This window comes from Epinephelus lanceolatus, chromosome 15 (assembly GCF_041903045.1).
Source record: "Epinephelus lanceolatus isolate andai-2023 chromosome 15, ASM4190304v1, whole genome shotgun sequence".
Taxonomy (NCBI): Eukaryota; Metazoa; Chordata; class Actinopteri; order Perciformes; family Serranidae; genus Epinephelus; species Epinephelus lanceolatus.
The window spans coordinates 28,419,570-28,439,216 of NC_135748.1; the positions used below are offsets into that span (position 1 = coordinate 28,419,570).

The 19,647-nt window shown below is 40.6% G+C and overlaps 2 protein-coding genes across 2 annotated transcripts; one reads left to right on the forward strand and one right to left on the reverse strand.

The window, feature by feature from the left end:
- The first annotated feature begins 252 nt into the window (after positions 1–252).
- col10a1a (collagen, type X, alpha 1a) lies at positions 253–5,407 on the forward strand. Its single transcript, XM_033642023.2, has 3 exons — positions 253–409; positions 768–888; positions 2,912–5,407. Exons 1-3 carry the CDS (start codon positions 404–406, stop codon positions 4,744–4,746), a joined length of 1,962 nt encoding a protein of 653 aa, XP_033497914.2. The 5' UTR covers positions 253–403; the 3' UTR covers positions 4,747–5,407.
- A 7,483-nt stretch (positions 5,408–12,890) lies between these two features.
- Positions 12,891–15,573, reverse strand: marcksb (myristoylated alanine-rich protein kinase C substrate b). The gene is made up of 2 exons (XM_033641957.2): positions 15,199–15,573; positions 12,891–14,206 (listed from the first exon to the last, which is right to left on the reverse strand). Exons 1-2 carry the CDS (start codon positions 15,292–15,294, stop codon positions 13,631–13,633), a joined length of 672 nt encoding a protein of 223 aa, XP_033497848.1. The 5' UTR covers positions 15,295–15,573; the 3' UTR covers positions 12,891–13,630.
- Positions 15,574–19,647: the final 4,074 nt, after the last annotated feature.

Sequence of the window (19,647 nt, forward strand, 5' to 3'; positions counted from 1 at the left end):
TTCCTCCTGCAAAGCTTGTTTGCGTTCTTTGTTTATGTATTCATTTATCTTTGCTTTGTACATGATTATTTTGTAGTTCAGAAGAAGACTGAAATAAGTGATAATCATGTGTCTGGATATTCAAGACATGGAGGCACCCTGATGTGACATGCCCGCTTTGGGCAGATCTGTCTGCTAATTACAGCCTAGCTCTGAGGAGGGAGGTACTTGCGTGGTGGGGGCTTTTCTTCTTCTTCTTCTTCTTCTTCTTTTTTTTTTTAATGATGCGAGGGGCAGATATAGTATAAATACCCACATCATTGTACTGGAGGGCAGCATATCCTCAGTTGTGCTCCTACCCTAAGGATATACAGAAGCACCAGGAGCTCACTGGTGCTGAAGAGATTGTTTTTACCCCCTTTGGATGCTGGTACGTGTGTTTTCTCTTCCTCTCCAAACTGCTCTGTCTCTGGAGGAGTTTACTCAACACCCAGGCTTTGCTTAGGCCTTGAGTTGTTCCTGTGGCAGGCTGGGGAAGGAAAGCAGATTTTGGCCGGCTTGGAGCATCCTGAGTGATGTTTAAAGACTTCTGAAGGATCCAGGATGCTCTGGCTGAATCAAAACTTTTCTGTCCCTCCAACTTATCCTAGCATTTCTGTGAAGATGTTCAGCTTGTATGCTTAGTTGGGAGAGTTTTTAGGATCTTTGAAACAACTCAAAAGTAGAGAGAATGCTTGTGATACTTTGAGAGTGGTTGTGCTGACTGTCTCCTTCTCTTCCCCCTGCAGATTTCAGGCAAGATGGATCTTCGAGTAGCAAGCATCGTCCTCCTCATGGTGGGCTTGGCAGCAGCCCATGGAAAGGGCTATGTGGTGAAGAAGGTTGTGCCCTACTCTGTGAAGAGCCACGGTAAGAAAACACAACCTCCTGCCCTCAAACAATCTGTCATTGACAAAGCTACACCAGCAGTTCTCCTCTTTTTTGTCTAGTTTGTCTTCTCAAAAGTCAGATTTTCTTCTCCAAAAACAGTTTTTCCTTGAGCAACATTGCTTCTTGCCTTACCTTTGAGTCTTCAGCTAGCAAATTAGCATCTTTGTTGTGGCAAATAGGAGCAGCAGTAGCAGCCAGACGGATGCTGGCCACAGCCAGCTGCACTTTACTTTGAAAACTGAACTCCACCTTGCTCTGAAACTGCCTTGTGCTCTGATTGGCTACAACAGTGTGCCTGCTTCTCCAATCACACTCTCTGTGTGGATCTAGAATTTGAATATCAAGGCTTATTTACACATTGCGGAGCTTTCTTTTTTGCAAGTCATAGGATTTATGCACCTAAAAGAAGTATCTTTTGTAGTAATTCATGTGTTTTTTATTCAGCCAAGGCAATCACATTAGCAACATCTTTTAAACTAAATGATTTTTGGGACTTTCTTATTTTGTGATCATGCTTCAGATGATAGACACAATTTTACAGACTTTTTGAAACTGCCTTTCTATGTGGTACAACATGTTCATCGCATGATCAGCAACTGAAAAGAGTCCCTCATGTTTCCAGGAGCTTAATGTTGCAAGAAAACTGTTGTTTTTCATACACTGAGTACGTTAGATTTTCATTTTAGCTGTAAATGTTGCCTTTTTGCTTGCTTTTAGACACTTATGCTAGTCAGTGCACATTTAAGCTCACTTCAAACATAAGTTAGCTGCTTTTTCCAAAGATTCCCCATGTAAATCCAGAAAAAGATCTATATTTTTAGTATATTCAGAGATCTACCACACTTTAAAACTATTAATTATGGTCTTGTGTGCTGGCTAAAATGCAATATAAACTCAAAAAATGTTGCTTAAAATGTAAATTATGGTCTTGAACGTTGGTCAAAATGTTATATAAAATATGAAATGCTGCTTTTGTGTGAATCAACGCACTATTTTTATTTGAGTAAGTAGCTGTTAGCGAATTATTTTTAGGTTGACACTGACAATTACAGTCCAGTCACCCAGCAGTGTGGTTTGTTTGGGTGTGCCTGCTTCACACAGAAGTAGAAACATCTGTTTGGCTTTATCCAAACTTGGCTGCAGTTCGCCAAGGAGTGAGTCTTTTTTACTCAAACACATGTGACCACATTAAGGCAGCAAATAAAAAAGATACTCCTTCTCATTTAGACCTACTGTTTGACAAACAAGTCGCAAACCAGTCTCTTAAAGCTCTTTGACCTGCACCGTATAAGAAGCAGAAGCAGCTACTAAAAACATTATTTAAAACTAAAGTCTTATTGTATTTTTACATTTTTTGCACAATAATTAAATGAATGTCTAGATTCATAGATATATAATATGAATATAAAGCAGGGCCAAGTTTCAACATTTATTTTGAAAGATTTTCAAGTTGAAGAGTTAAAGGATTTCATAAAATTGCGCCACTGAATCAGGAAAATGTAGTCAAACCTCAAAACTACATGATTGGTTCTTGGGGATACAAATTGCCCACCCTCCAGGAATCAAATATCATTGAATTTGGACCAGTCAGTGAATTATTTTATACTTCATCCTATCCACCACTTTTAACATTATGATGAAATGTGAGCAACAAATGACAGCATTTTTCTTAAAATGTGTTATTTCTCTTATATTTTATTAACAACCATGTTGCTAGGCAACAAGATACTACCAAAACTCATTCATACTCAAACACACACTCAGACCTCAGAGATGACCAGTGCATCCATGTTCTTGTATTTTTTTGTCACTTGAATTGGATATAATCAGAGGTACTAGAGATACTAGACCATGTATTCTAAGATATCATTGTATGAATATGATGCACAGACGACAGGTGTGCATTGTATCTGCTCCAATCTGTATTTTTGTGTAGTTATTTGGATTTTAGTGCATTCTAGCTCTTGGTTTTGGTGGTGCTGATGATGGACTCTCTTCACAGTGATGTCAGTGGCAGGTGAGCCTGGTGCCCCAGGTGAGCCCGGCCCTGAGGGACCTCCTGGCCCTCCTGGCCCCCCAGGTGAGAGTGCCGAAGGCCTGCCTGGACCCCAAGGACCCCCTGGACCTCCCGGATCTCCTGGCCGCTCCATCTCTGGCAAACCTGGATCCCCAGGTGGACCTGGCAAACCTGGCAGCAACGGAGCACCTGGTGAGAAAGGAGACACCGGAGCCCCTGGCCCTCAGGGACCAAGGGGAGCCCCCGGATCCACTGGAAGCCCTGGACCCGCTGGCCTCTCTGCCACTGGCAAGCCTGGACCTTCAGGTCTCCCCGGAGCAATGGGACCCAGAGGAGAGCCTGGTCTGAAGGGACATCCAGGTGTACCTGGTCTGCCTGGTCCTAAGGGAGATAGAGGGGTGGGAGTTCAAGGACCTCAGGGTGAGACAGGACCTGAAGGACCCATGGGCGCAACCGGAGCACCAGGTGAGCCTGGAGTTGGAAAGCCAGGAAAGCCAGGTCCCGCTGGTGAGACAGGAAAGCCAGGTAGCCCAGGTAGAGATGGTGCCACAGGTCCCATGGGACCACAGGGACCTAAGGGACACACTGGTGCCCCAGGTGTAGGTGTGGCAGGTAAACCAGGTGAGAACGGTGCCCCAGGTCTGCCTGGCCCCATGGGCCCTAAAGGCCACCAGGGAGCTGCTGGAGCCACTGGTGCCCCTGGAGTGCCCGGATATGGAAAGCCAGGTGCAAATGGAGAGAAGGGAGAGAGGGGAGCTACAGGTGCCACAGGTGCGACAGGTCCAAAGGGTGATCAAGGTCCAACAGGATACACTGGTGCTACTGGTGCTACTGGTCCCACTGGTCCTGCTGGACCTCAGGGTGCAAGAGGTTTCCCAGGTGAGCAAGGTGCTACTGGCCCTAAAGGTGATACAGGTGCAACTGGATCTCAGGGACCTAAGGGAAACAAGGGAGATCAGGGACCACAGGGTTTCGCAGGCAAGCAGGGTTACCCAGGCGCAGCTGGTCCTCCTGGACCCAGAGGAGCCACTGGACCCACAGGTGACAAGGGTAATGTAGGTGCCCCAGGTACCCCAGGTGCCCCAGGAATCCCAGGCCCTGCTGGGCCCAAAGGTCATCCCGGCCGTGCAGGTGAGACAGGTGCCGCTGGTGCTGATGGCGCTCCAGGTTCCAGAGGACCCGCTGGGCCTCAAGGTCCCGCAGGTGCTCCCGGCCTTAAGGGACACCCAGGTCTCCCCGGTCCTGCTGGCCCTGCTGGTTTGGCTGCTAAGGGTGTCCCAGGACCTCAGGGTCCACCTGGTCAGCCTGGTGACGATGGTGCTGATGGAGAGGCTGGCCCTCCCGGCCCTCCTGGTCCCCCTGGTCCTCCTGGCGAGGTTGTGTTTGAGAAGGGCATGGGAATGGGCGAGGTTATGGTCAAGTCCCCCATGTCTGCTTTCACTGCATCTCTGGCCACCCCCTACCCTGCTGCTGGCACCCCCATTAAGTTTGACCAGATCGTGTACAATGCTGAGAATCACTATGACCCCGAGACCGGCATTTTCACTTGCCAAATTCCTGGAGTCTACTACTTCTCTTACAGCATCCATGTTAATGGAGCTCATGCCCTGGTGGCTCTGTACAAGAACGGCCAGCCCGTTATGTTCACTTATGATGAGTACAACAAGGGCTTCCTGGACCAGATGTCCGGCAGCGCTGTCCTCTTGCTCGATGAGCAGGACACAGTGTACGTCCAGATCCCCGACGATGAGGCCAATGGTGTCTTTGCTGCCGAGAATGTCCACTGCTCTTTCTCTGGGTTCCTCATTGCTTCAACGTGATACGTTGATACAGTAGTTCCCAAAAAGCCAACCAACTAAATTTGCAATCTATTTCTCAAACTAAAGTAAACTCCCTGTTCAATTTTTCCTCAACCAAGCAGACAGGCAGTTCACCCTTCTTTGAGGAATAGTAGCATCGCGACTTGAAAACTACAAGAAATAGGTGCTTAGAAGAAGGAAAACTAATTTATGAAAACAGGTGATCAGGGATGGGGGAAGCAATCCACAAAGTTACCAGTGAGCTTTTGTAATGGAGACAGCATGTGAAATTGAGGTGTTATAACTGTGTTGTGTCCTGACCTTTTCTTTTTCCACTCTGGTTCTTTTATACTGACTTCAACTGGTGATTCTTAACTTTGTGTTTGTCTGTCTTTTTTTTTTGTTTTGTTTTTTTGTTTTTGTACCTGCTTGTTTTTGTTTGGGTGACCAATAATCTTATTAAAAAGTACACAAATACTTTCTGTGCAACATGTTGTAACTGTTATCATTGTATGTGACTTGAATATTGTGAAATGGTAATGGTCAAATTGACCGTTATAATGAAATAAGTCACCAGAATACTGTCATACAAACACAAACTACCAGCAACATCGTTATATCCCTGAAACATGCATTATGTCATGTAAAGCATAATGACCAAAATAAAAGATGTCTAAACAGATGTTTTGTGTCAGAAGCATTTTTTTAATGGATTCCAAATAATTCTGAACATTCATTTTTCTGTAACTGCTTATCCTGTAGGGAGTCTAGGGGGTGCTGGAGCCTATTGCAGCTGACATTGAGCATGAGGCAGGGTATATCCTGGACAGGGCTGACACATAGAGACAGACAACCATTCACACTCACACTCACACCTAACCAGTTAACCTAACCCCTAATTACTTGGCAAAATATAAAAACTGAAACAATACTCAATAACAGTTCATCCCAAAATCAAAAATACATATTTTTCCTCTTACCTATAGTGGTATTTATCAGTCAAAATTGTTTTGGTGTGAGTTGCCAAGTCTTGGAGATATCGGCTGTAGAGATGTCTGCCTGCTCTCAAATATATAATGTCACTAGATGACACTTGTCTCATAGTGCTCAAAGCACCAAAGAAAAAGAAATATATTTGAAAAACTCAACATCAGTGTCTCTTTTCAGAAATCATGACCCGCTTACTCAAACTAATCAATAAACCTTGTTGTGGGAACTATTTTCTTTCTACTGAACTACACCCACCAACCACATCCCTGCCCAGAAGGAAGTGTGCATCTACTGCTAGCTCACCTAGCGCCACTGAGCTAGCTAATAATACAGCTCAACCAAGGAGGACACCATCAATGTTTACATTGCGCAATGTCACGCGCACGAGCACAAACTTCTCTTCCATGAGTAGATGCATGCTTCATTCTGCACAATGATACGGTTTGTGGTTGTAGTTCGGTAGAAAGAAAATAGTTCCTACATGAAACTGCTCGCAACAAGGTCTGTGGAGTATCTTCAGTAACTGGGTCATGATTCCTAGAAAGAGACATTGCTGTGGAGTTGTTTAAATGTATTTATTTGGCACTTTGAGCACCACAAGCCAAGTGCCATCAGGTTCCATTACATTGGAGAGAAGGCAGACATTTTGGATTTTGGGGTGGACAATCCCTTTAATAATGGATGCTAGCATATTAGCTATACATAACCACATGGACTAAGCATATATGATGAAAAAGTAGCAATACCCCAACAGTAAAACATGAATCAATATTTTATTTTAACATTTTTAGACCGCATATAAGCATTTAATTTATCACTCACAACACACTGTAATGTAGTAAAGATCAATTAATGTATTTGTCAACAACTATAACCTCCTGTGGGCACACACCCTGTGGATGTCAGTATAGTGTAGTGAGTTTTAATGATATAAAATATGTCTTCAAAGGGGAAATTAAGATTAAAATTTCGGTTTACACCTACATTATATTAGGATCAGAGATTAGAATCAGAAATACTTTATTGATCTCCGAGGGGAAATTATGATTCATTATAGTCACTCTGCTGTGAATAATAGAGAATTAAAAGATTGATTGATTGCTTTTTATTTGTGTCATGCACACTCACGTGCCCAACTCTTATGGGTTTAGAAGGCACCATTACAATGACTGTGCAGAAACAATCAAAAGTACATGTTGTTTAACTGCTCAGTCCAGAAACAGAATACTCTGCCTTCTATCCCAGGCCTGGCAAAGAAATTCAGCCACAAAAAAAAGTTCCCTTTCTCGAACCAAACTCACATTTTTCATGACCGTCCAACCTAAATAAATCAACATAGATGAATATCAATATAAGGTAATAAAATAAAATAAAATAAAATGCTACAATGTTTAACACCACTTCTTAAGATATTAAGAATGAAAATATGTTCACTGTGCTAAGTCTGAAGTGTGTAAAATCTACGTAAATACGTGCATTGTGCTACATTATGATGTGTAAACTAGTATATTACATTCAGAAATATAAAAATTATTATGCTATAATAGCCACTGCAATATATATATCAATAGAATCAAAACTAGAATAAGAATAAACAAAGAAATATGTACAGTTATGTGCATTATATGTTGAATAAATATACATATTCAAGATGTGTTGGTGAGACTAAATTAGTGTGTTATAAACCACTTCTGAAAAGTTAGCATCCTGCTAATGAATGCTAAATAGGAGGACTTAAACTAAAGTAATACCAAATTTTCCATCACAGGTAAAAATCCTACGATCAAAAGTGAAAATAGTATGATATAAGAATATGATTATAACACAGGAAGTTTTAAAAACAAAATCTAGTAGAGTATCAAAAGTAAAAGTACTCCTAATGCAGAACTACCCTGTTTATACTGATGTAAGCACAAAGTCTGTTGTATACTGTTGGGTATTTTAATCCATAAAACAAGCTCATGTAAAAGGGTTTGGACTCTTAAATTAAGACTTTTCAGAAGTGCCAGGTGCATGAAGCCGAGGTAAACAGTCGTATATCACAGATGAAAGTTAAAACTCTAACAGGGCATCATATTTTAGAGGCCGATGTTCTGTATGAAGAATCTAAGTAAGCAGTTCTGTCAAAAGCAGTGGAGCGAAAAGTACCATATTTACCTCTGAGATGTAATTAAGTATTTGGAAATACTGACTTAAGTACAGTACTGACGTAAATATACTTTATTACTTCACACCACTGCTCCCAGTATAGAAACTGAGATGGATGAGGATGATGAAGTATAAATTTCTCCCCACATGATGGCCACTGGTTTGCCTGCTCGGCAGCCAAAGTTTACAAAAGCTACTCTACCGTGCAAGTCTGAATATGGGTGTGCTGAAAATAGGCAGCATGTGGGATGAGGGACAGGGATGGTCCTCTGGCAGGGCAGCAGCTGTTTGATCTTCCCTGGGAGAGAGAGCGAGACGGTGGTTAGGTGAGGGGCCCTGAGGGACAGAAGAGAGAGGGAGCCGGTAGGAAGGAAACCACTGGGGATTGCCATCTGAGGGGACTGCCATTCAGAGACGCTCTGCGGTCGGCGCATGAGGTGGGACAGACAGGAACACAGACGGAGCACTGCCGCTGGTTGACTCCACAAGCCACATTCCAAAATTATCTGTTGCACTCAAAGGAATATTTTTCACTTTGATATATTTTTGTTTTTTAGCGGGCTCACCTGCCTGTGTTTATTTGTATGTATCCATCCATTTGTCTGGAAAGACACTAACAAAGGGAGGAAGACACTGTGAGGATGAAGAGTGGTGTGTGGCATTATGGGATACTGCATGTGAGGAGCACGGGGGCCAGATTGGGCAACAGATCCCTCAACAACTTGACCAAGATGGACACACAGACCAGGAAGCAGAAATAGAAATATTATGTGTAAAACACACCCTTCTTGCGGCGGCCAGAGCTGCAGTACAGCGGGTTAAACTGGGTGCAAAGGAAATAGAGGGTTTGAAAATGAGCATGGGTACAGATGTGGGTGACTAAAAACACCCTGGAGACATTTGCAGCAACTTCTTCTACTCTTAAAAAGAATTTGGTGTTTTTTTATGGGGTCTGGTTGAAGGAATCCCAGCGTGTCGATGGTTAGCACAGGCAACAGTTAGGTATGTGCTGCAGTTGTTGTGTGCCGTAGATACTAAAACTAAACGCCATAAAAATGTTTGTTTCAAACACTATCATTTATGGTGCAGCAGCTAACGCACCATACGCCGAATTTCATCACATAATTATGTTGTGGCTGTTCCCCGAGTGAGTTCCTAAAAATACTGCACAGGAGCAAACACATCTCACTTTGTTTCTTTGCAAATTATGCTGATGGAGAGAAGGGAATATGCTTGTGATGATCACATATATGTCAGGATGAGCTGACTGGGGCCTCAATGTGTGGTTCACATGGACTACTGGGCACAGGGCCCAAAGTGTCTGGGCCTCCCCTGGCCTTCACCTGCAAAATGTCACTCAAATTAACATGTTGGCCAGAAAGAGACACAAAATGACCACAAAAAGATACAAAGACATGACAAAGAGACATAAAATGACTACAAAAAGGTACAAATGAATTAAAGGATGCAAATACACAAACGAAACAGACACAAATATACCTTGAAGAGACACAAAATGACTTCAAAGACACACAAAACAACTACAAAAAGATGCATGGGAACTACAAAGATACACAAAACAACTATGAAGAAAAAAACAAGGCCAAAAAAGGCACACATATACCTCAGAGACACAAATATACTTTTCAAGAAACACTTAACGACAAAAAGACACAGATATACCTTAAAGAGACAAATATATACACAAAGACACACAAAATGACACCAAAGCCATGCAAATGAACTAAGACACAAAATGACTACCAAGAGACACAACACAACCAAATTACACACAAATATACCTTCAAGAGACGCAAAATGACTACAAAGAGACACAAAATGACTACAAAGACAGGCAAAGGAACTACATAAAGAAACAAAATGAACAAAAAAAAAGGCACATATAACTCAGAGACACAAACTGACCTTTAAAGAAACACAAAACAACACCAAAGAGATGCAAAGGAACTATGAAGAGAAACAAACCAACCTAAAAAGGCACACATATACCTCAAAGGCTCATATTGTGCTTTGAAGAAACACAGACATGCAAAGAAACTAAATGAAACACAAAGAGACACAAAACCACCACAATAGCCACAGATACACCTTAAAGGGACACAAAATGACTTCAAAAGAACTACAAAGATACACAAAACAACTACCAAGAGAAACAAACAAACCAAAAATGGCACACATATACCTTAGAGACACAAATTGACCTTTGGAAAAACACAAAACGACCCCAGACATGCAAAGGAGCTAAAAGATACTAAATATCCTACATAAAATAGACAGATGTAGCTTAAGGAGACACAAAACAACTACAAAAAGAGACAACACAACCAAAAAAAGGTACATACATATACCTCAGAGACTGACACTGACCTTTAAAGAAACAAAAAAAATGACACCAGACATGCAAAGACACTAAAAGAGACACAAAACAACCAAAACAGACACAAATATACCTTAGAAACACAAAATGACCTTTAAAGACACACAAAACGACTAAGGCAAATTGTGATTTGTGATATTGGGCTTTATAAATAAAATTGATTGATTGATTGATTAAAAAAGAGACACAAAACAACCACAGCAGACACAAATGTAACTTAAAGACACTCAAAATGATTTCAAAGACACACAAAACAACTACCAAGAGAAACAAACCCATAAAAAAAGAAAGCCTCATAGCACAATTGCCTAAGTCATATTTTGGCCAACAACAATTGCATAACAAATTTTGTTATGCAATCGTTATGTCTTTTTTTTTTTGCAAACTTGTTTATATATCTGGTCGAACTTACTATGACAGTATAAATAAAAAGTCCTTGAATGTTTTCTGAAAAATGTGTTCTTTCTTCTTTTCTGAAAACCGTAAAATATGACTGAGGCAATTATGCTATGAGGCTGACCTAAAGGAACGCAAAACACCGAAGACATGCAAAGAAACTAATAGAGATACAAAAAGACAATGGACACAAATATACCTCAAAGAGACACAAAATGCCTTCAAATAGACATAAAATGACCACAAAAAGATGCAAATGAACTACACAGATACATAAAATGACAATTGCAAAGAAATGAAAAATTGAAGAAACACAAAAGGACACAAAACAAAGAGGCATGTACCTTTAAGAAACACAAAATGATTACAAAGAGACACAAAATGACACCAGACATGCACAGAAACTAAGAGACACAAACGACTACAAAGACACACAGAACAACCAAAAGAGACACAAATATACCTTCAAGAGACGCAAAATGACTTTGAAGAGAAACAAAACGACTGCAAAGACAGGCAAAGGAACTACATAAAGAAACAAACCAACCAAAAAAGGCACACATATACCCCAAAGACACATATTGACCTTTAAAGAAACACAAAACGATACCAGACATGCAAAGAAACTAAATGAGGCACAAAACAACGACAAAGAGAAACAAACTGACCAAAAAGGCACACATATACCTCAGAGACACAAATTAACCTTTGGAGAAACACACAATGACACCAAAGACATGCAAAGAAACTAAAAGACACAAAATATATACAAAGAGACATAAAATAGACACAAATATACCTTAAAGAGACACAAAATGACCTTTAAAGAAACACAAAACGACATCAAAGAGACACAAAACAACAAAAATAGACACAAATGTAACTCAAGGACACACAAAATTATTTCAGAGACACAAATGACTACAAAGAGACGCAAAGTAACTACAAAGATGCACAAAACAACCACCAAGAGAAACAAACCCACCAAAAAAGACCTGAGACACAAATTGACCTTTAAAGAAACACGAAACAACACCAAAGACATGCAAAGAAACTAACAGAGAAACAAAATGACAACTAAGGACACAAATACACCCTAAAAAGAGACACAAAATGACTTCAAATAGACATAAAATGACCACAAAAAGATGCAAATGAATGATGACAGCAATTAGACACAAAAGGATAAAAAACACACACACACAAATCGACCTTTGAAGAAACACAAATGACACCAGACATGCAAATGACCTAAGACACAAAACAAATACAAAGAGACACAAATGTACCTCTTAGAAACACAAAATGATGACAAAGAGACACAGAACAACCAAAACAGACACAAAATGACCAAAAAAAGACACAAAACTACTACAAATAAACACAAAACAACCCCAAGGACATGCAATATTACTGCAAAGAGACACAAAACTATAAAAACATACTGCAAACTACAGCGACTCAGTGAGGCGAAGCCAGCACAAAGTCTCTGTGTCCTGCTCCTGTGTAGAGGTGGTGGGGCCTTCTGCAGATCTGTGCCCAGGGACCCATTGCCACATGGTCCACCCATGGTAGTTCATCAGGTGCTTTGTTGTTGCTCTTCCTTCAGTTCAGTGAATAAGTTTGGAAGATGATTTATATTTTTATGAAAATGTTATTTCCTCAGAAACAGTTGCATCTTTCCTTTCTAGGGGCCGAGTAGTATTTCCTGTACTTGCTTATATGATTAATGTAATTACACTTACTGCAGTTTTCTCCAACTAATAAGATACAAATGAGATTTGTGTTAAGATTCAAAATATGTTCTTTAAAAGGCTTCTCTCTTCAGACTGATGGAAACCTAACCTGATATTTTCTACAATGCACCACACGAGGGTGCTGTAAAGCAAAGAATCAGTGTGTGTATTTCTCAGTCAACACAATGCTGAAATGTCGCACCTGCTCGGTTAACGGATTAAAGAGGGGGGACATTTGATGCTAAACATTATGAATAAATGAGCTCAGAGTGCCACTTCATTCCTTTATTCTTCATCAGTGCTCACAGAAAATAAACTGAACACCTATAACCAGCTTGTGGGCAATGTTACATTCCATATTGAATCAGGTGAGGCCTCATTATATACAAGAAAAGAGGAGAAACAAAAATGACTGCACCCCTCACCCAGAATCTGTGTGCTTCTTTCTTGTGTAGATTTTCAAGTGGTGTTTGGAGTCATCACAGCTTGATGCAAAATTTGCTTAAAACATCTCCCAATTTTATTCAATCTTACAAATGGTGAAAAACAAGAAAAACTTCATTTACAATGGGTAATCTGTTTAAAAACTTCAGTCATTTAGGTACATCTCAGTCATAAAACCAGTAATATCAAAGTCTATACAACGTGCATTACTACAGAGTTTTGAAATGGTGGGATCTAAATGGGAAGTGATGAGCACCTATTGTTTGACAGTTAACTAGATCTACGTCATTCAGGAATGGTTGTGTCCACAGGAGCGTCGAGTTTTAGGAGTTGTAAACAACTGTGCACTGCAAAGACAACATTTAAGACTTGGTTTAGGACGTTCCCTTTAAATATCACAATGTGTCAAATCTTGCAGACACAGCTTTAGCTGCTACATCCAATTGCCCAGCACCAAATACTTTGATAAAATATGTCAAATTCAGCAACGTGTCAACACAGTCATGGTTTCATGTAGAAAAAAAGCACTCGCACTCACATTCGCACGTTCACACTCACCCAACGTCACACATGCAAGCACCAATGAGCAGTGAGGAAGCAGCACACTCTCCAGTACACCTCCTGTCCATCACTGCCAAGGACCTTGCAGTCATTATGGATGAGATGGTTGCAGAATAGTAAACAAACACCAACAAAAAAAGAACAAAAAGAAATCCCTGGTTTTAGACAAGTCCTCGCATTCCTTCAGACGGGCTCCATCGCCTCCTTCATTCCGGTGTCTGGTTCAGCAGGATTACTCAGCTGCGGCCTCTGGACTGGCTGCCGTCTCTGGTTCAGTAGGTGAAGCTTCAGCTGGTTTCTCCTCTCCTCCCTCTGCTGCTGCTGCCGGCTCCTCTGCCTTCACCTCCTCCTCAGCCTTTGGCTGCTCAGCTTCAGCCTCCTTGGCTCCCTCCTCAGCAGCCTCAGCTGGTTTGGCCTCCTCAGCAGCAGCCGCTTCCTCTGATGCCGCCTTCTCTCCTTCGGCTGGCTCTGCTGCTGCTGCTGCTGCTCCCTCCTCCTCGGATTCCTTCTTGGTCTTCTTGAAAGAGAAGCCGCTGAGCTTGAAGGAGGGTTTCTTGAAGGAGAAGCGCTTCTTCTTCTGTTTGCCATCCTCGCTGGTGGAAGGAGTGCCTTCCTCGGGCTTGGCAGAGGCCTCGCCGTTTGTGGCGGCGGGCTCCTTCTCACCGTTGGCCTCGGCAGCCTCTGCTTTCTCGCCTTCTTCCTTTGGCGCCTCCTCAGTGGGAGTGCTACCGTTGGCCTGGACATCAGCTTTGTTGGCCTCCTCTGTGGCTGGAGAGGCATCCCCATTGGTCTTGGCATGGCCATTCTCCTGGAAGACAGAATAAAAATGTCATTCTTGAACATGCACATCACCCTGCTATTCAGGAGCTGGACTCTGTTGATGTATAATCATGTATCTGAGGCCTACACAGGCCTACATGTGAACATGTGTGTGCAGAGACCACCTCCGGCTAAATCTGGCGTGCTTTGGAATTTAATCAAATGCAATGACTAGTAATAACCAATAGGAAAATAGCCCTAAAACTGCAGCAACATCTGTTACTAGGAGAGTGACGACAGATCAGTAGCTTTCAGCAGTAGGCTACTCTGTTAGGCTGCAGTACCGCCTGGATCCACCAGGTGGCGTTCAGTGTGGAGCCGGTGGGTACAACATAGGAATTTGGGGATTTTATTTTCCTCTTTTAACGACCTGTGTACTCAACCAAAGTGTGTTATTTTAATTATAACACACATCCCTCATCCAACTGTGTGTGCTTTTATAATTGGTTGATTGTGTGGCGTGTGTGCGTGCCAAAAAAACGTGGCTTCTTTCTTGAATCTGGCAACAAAGGCGTGGTATGGTTTTTTAAAATGGCCATGCCACAGTGAGAGCGGCCACAAACCCCCGCTGCACACACTGCAACCAAATGAATTAAAAACAGCCGCATGTTTAGGAAGCCAAAACTCCAAAATTAATGTTATAATAAATCAAAAATGTCAAATTTAAATTAACAATTAAACATTCAGAAGGTTGAGTGTGCGGCCTGATATTCATATTTTACGATTAAAAATGTGCCTGTATGAATTTAAAGCGTTTAAAATAAAATGCATCAATGTAAATTAAAGTAAAATACATTAAATTGGAACAAAGCACCGGTTGGTGAGGGTGGTACATGTGGCCACTTTCCCTGAACGCCGGTGAGCGTGGGGATGCGCTACAGGGAACATGGAGCACGCCATTGACGCAACACATTGCTAAAAAATCGAGACAAAATTCCGCTCGAGCAATTTCGCACTCAAATAATTAAAAATATAATTTACCTGTCCGTTTGTCTTGGCTGCAACCGCTGCACCTTCTGCAGGCTTTTCCACCGCAGCTTCCTCTTTGCCAGCGGTTTTGGATATCTGTGCTCCCATGCTTTTTGGTGCAACAAAGGAACCCAACCGATCAAATGAATGAACAAAGACCGCAAGCTTCCTCCCCAAATAAAACTCAAGCTGGAGCGCCGACACCTCCTTCACCGAGCGATGAATCAGCGCCGAGAGCGAGACGACCGCAGAGGGACGTGTGAGAAGTTGCAAAAAAAATGTGGCAAAGACGCAAAAGCGACACGAATTCTTTCAATTTTTTCCCGAGCGGAGTTTGTAAATGGAGAAATTGGCCCCGCTGCAAATGAGATGCGGAGTACAACGCCCAAGTCCACTGATGAATGGGCGCTGGGGCTATGACGACACGGCCTGGCCGTCTCCACCAATCACAAGTCCGGAATCCAAGCAGCGACGGGGGGGGGGGGGGGGGGGGGGGGGTCATGGAGAGGGGGGACATGGACAATAGGAGAGACACAACAACATGAGCAGCAACTTGTTTTTGTGTCCACCTCAGGGTGCACCAACTTGATTTGATTTCACTGAAGCATCGACTCAGCTTCACCATGTTCTGCAGATTTAACTGGACGCTGATTTCAGGGAGGAAATATCCCCAAAATATCTGATAATCCCAGACTGAAATAAACAATATGCCTCACAAAAACTACAAAAATGGCCTACATTTGGTTTTACATGTAGATGACGTTCAGTTTATGTGTTTTGAAATATTAATTCTTCACACTGGCAAATATTTTGACCACAATTTCATTTCTAAACAAAGTAAACATGTGATTAATGCCTCTGTTTGCTAAAATATAGGGAGAAATTAAATAATAATGCTAAAAAAAGCTATATCCTTGCTCTGACTTTACCCTTTTGTGCTCCTTTTTGTTTACTTGAGTGTCACCCCCCCCCCCCCCCCCCCTTTTTTTTGTTGTTCCCTTTCTCTCTGGATTTTCAAAATAATGACACCTCTACTGTTTTCATTTAATTTGATTTAATCTAGTTAATTTTATTTTATATTATTTTATTTCCTTTTATTTCATTTTATTTATTTGTATTTAATTTGTGTTTAATTTTATTTTTTTATTTTTTCATTTTTATTTTATTCTACTGTTGATTTAGTTTAATTTTATTTAATTTTGATTTATTTATTGTATTTATTTTTTATTTAATATTAGTTAATTTAATTTAATTTAGTTTAATTTTATTTTAAATTATTTTATCTTGTTTTATTTTATGTCATTTATTTTTATTTAATTTGTATTTTTTGTGTTTTGTTGTTTTTTATTTTATTTCATTTTATTTTTTATTTTATTCTACTATTTTAATTTGATTTAATTTAATTCAATTTTATTTTATTTTGATTTATTTATTGTATATATTTTTAGTCAATATTAATTCAATTTAATTTATTTTGTGTTTAATTTTATTTAATTTTATTTTTATTTTATCTTATTCTATTGTTCTAATTTTATTTCATTTAAACTTTTAAATGTATTTTATTGTATTTTCTTATTCAATATTAACCTAATTTAATTTAATTCTATTTATTTTTTATTTTAGCTTATTTTATTTATTTATTTATGTTGTTGTTGCAACAACATTTCTGCCATTGTTGATTCATTCTGTCTTTTGTCTTTGTACATTTATGTTTTGACTTGTTCGGTATTTTTTGCACGCTAAATAGAAAGTAATGATAAATAATAATAATAAATGCTTCTTTAAAAAAAATAAAATGCAACAATGCACAATATACTATGCAACAATATAGCCTACAATTTTATTTAATATTTTTGCAGATCGTAAACATGCACTGTAAAGAATTTCACTGTAAAATAACAGTAAAGTGCTAGCAGCAGAGACCCAGTATGTTACTGTTATTTTTACAGCACATTATAACAGCATATTGCATCTACAGGGACACTGTCTGTACAAACAGTAGCCCCAGTTTAAAAGTCTTGTATACAATGGATGTATGAGATCCAAAATATGTAACATATGCTACATTAATGTCACTCTTGCACCCCCTCTTGTCACCCTTGATTACTGTTTGCTTTGTACTGTTTTGTTTTACTCTGTCTTGTCTTGTCTTGTCTTTTGCCTTTCCTGTCTGATTTTCACTTGTTGAATGTGTGTTAAATCCAAAAGAAAGAAATAACAATAAAACTGTTAATAAGAAACAGAAAAAAAACAGTACATTGCATCACAGTATATTCCACCATGTTACTGTTTATTTCCTCATATTTTTTAATTTTGATTGATTCAGAGTTAAATGAGTTCTTGAGGCTGCAACCTTACATGTTGTTTATCAGCTGCAAGTGTCAAAACATGACATGTTTTGGCCAGCTGAGCTGAGAAAGCACCGCTCAGCTGGTCTCATGTCATATCACCAGCACCCTCCTGACATATGCCTCACTCAGTAAACAGACGTCCCCTGTAACCATAAGCCCCCGTGCCCACAACTTCCCTCATCCCTCTTCTTGCATAATAGCGTCTTGTCTGCTTGTTGCAGCTGGAGCATCCCAGTGACCCAGATATAATGAGAGTTTATGGCCCTCTGCTCCGGCAGCCTGCAGTGCTCTGACTCCACCACCAGCCACAAGTCTCCTCTCTCTCTCTCTGCCATCACTGCATGACCCACATCTCCATGGTTACTAGTCCAAAATGGCTGCGGGGAAGAAGAGGCTGCACGTTCAGCGATCATGACTCCTGGTGATGGAGAAGTAGGGTGAGAGTGAGTTCAGAGCAGAGCAGACAACAGTTTGAGGATTAGGGTGACTTCTCTCAGCCACCCTCCCTTCATCAGGCTAACTAGGCCACGCTCATTGTTGTGATACTCTGATTACATGCAAAGCTGTCGTTAGTATGGCGAGCTGCCATGAATATGTAAACCAGGGGACAAAGACAGCAGGGCATCAAGTGTTCTCAACAAGCAGCACGCAGCCCAGACAGAAAGACAGAGAGAGACTTCACCTGTCAGCTGTGTGTGCGCACACGTGTGTGTGTGTGTCTGTGCGTCTGTGTGTCTGTGTCTGTGTGTGTGGACACAAATCAACACAATATCTTACACATACCAGATGTGCAATTGATACTTGAGGGCTGACCCTTAATGAGTCAATTACGGAAACAAAGAAAACAACGACAAGAAAGCTACAAACAGAGAAAAGGAAATACCATTATAGAGTAATTAAAGCCAGTTAATACTTTCCGATCAGGGCAAGTAATTTGATGGTTAAAGTAGGATAAATAGGATGCAAAATAAAATACAGTTGAGTTAAAAGCCCTAACATTTTATAATTGGGGTAGATAGTTTGATGGATAAATTAAAAAAAAAAAAAAATTAAAATGTAACATAAAATACCAAAAAATTACAAGTAGAGGTTTGGAGGATCAAGATCGGTGTTCTAAAATGTTCAAAAGGAGACATGATTTTGCTTATTGTAGGTTTTATTGTTGATTTTATCGATGTTTTATTTACTAGTGCTCTATTGCTTATTGTGTGTTGATGTTTAAGTACTGGTGCTTGTTGCTTGTTAATCTGTTTCTGATTTTATCTCACGTATAAGGGGTCTTTAAGTGCCATGAAAGTTGCCATTAAATAAAATGTATTATTATTACTATTTATTATTTTAAAGAGGCCCCTGAACTGATTTTTGTGCCCTTTTTTTAATAAATCTCTTTTTGTCTTGATCTGCATTGTGATTCCAGTGTTCGTATCTAACATAACAGAACGAACTGGCCACTAAACATGGAATCCGCAGATCAGGTCAGACAAGTGATAACCAGTCAGGGCGCGCTGCTAAACCAACATGAACAGTCTTTACGTTTGCTGATGGAAAACAGTCATGTCATGGCCACTCAAGTGTCTGAATTAACTCGCCAAGTTTCTGTTTTTGCAGCCACAGTGAAGAGCTCTTTGGCATCGGAGTCCAGAACAGCCACCGCTCATAGAGAGACACACGTGAGTGACCCTGAACCTTTTTCTGGAGATTTGGATTTGTGTCGTGGATTTTTGCTGCAGTGTCGGTTAATTTTTGCTCAACGATCAATTTCTTTTGCTTCTGAGTTATCCAAGATCCACTATGTTTTGGGGCTTTTAAGAGGCAAAGCGTTGGCTTGGGCAGAGGCAACTTGCTCAGTGACTACGCTTGAGTCTATGACATTTAAGGATTTTGAAGTCAGATTTCGGGAGGTTTTTGATCATCCTAGCCATGAAGGTAATGCTTCAAGTCGGCTAATGAAACTAAAACAGGGCAATCGCACTGTGTCTGATTATGCGGTGGATTTTTGGACCCTGGCTGCAGACTCCCAGTGGAATGAACCCGCTTTACAAGCAGTCTTTTCTAAAGGGTTAAATGATCAAATCAAAGACGAGCTAGCCGCCAGAGATGAGCCTAGTGA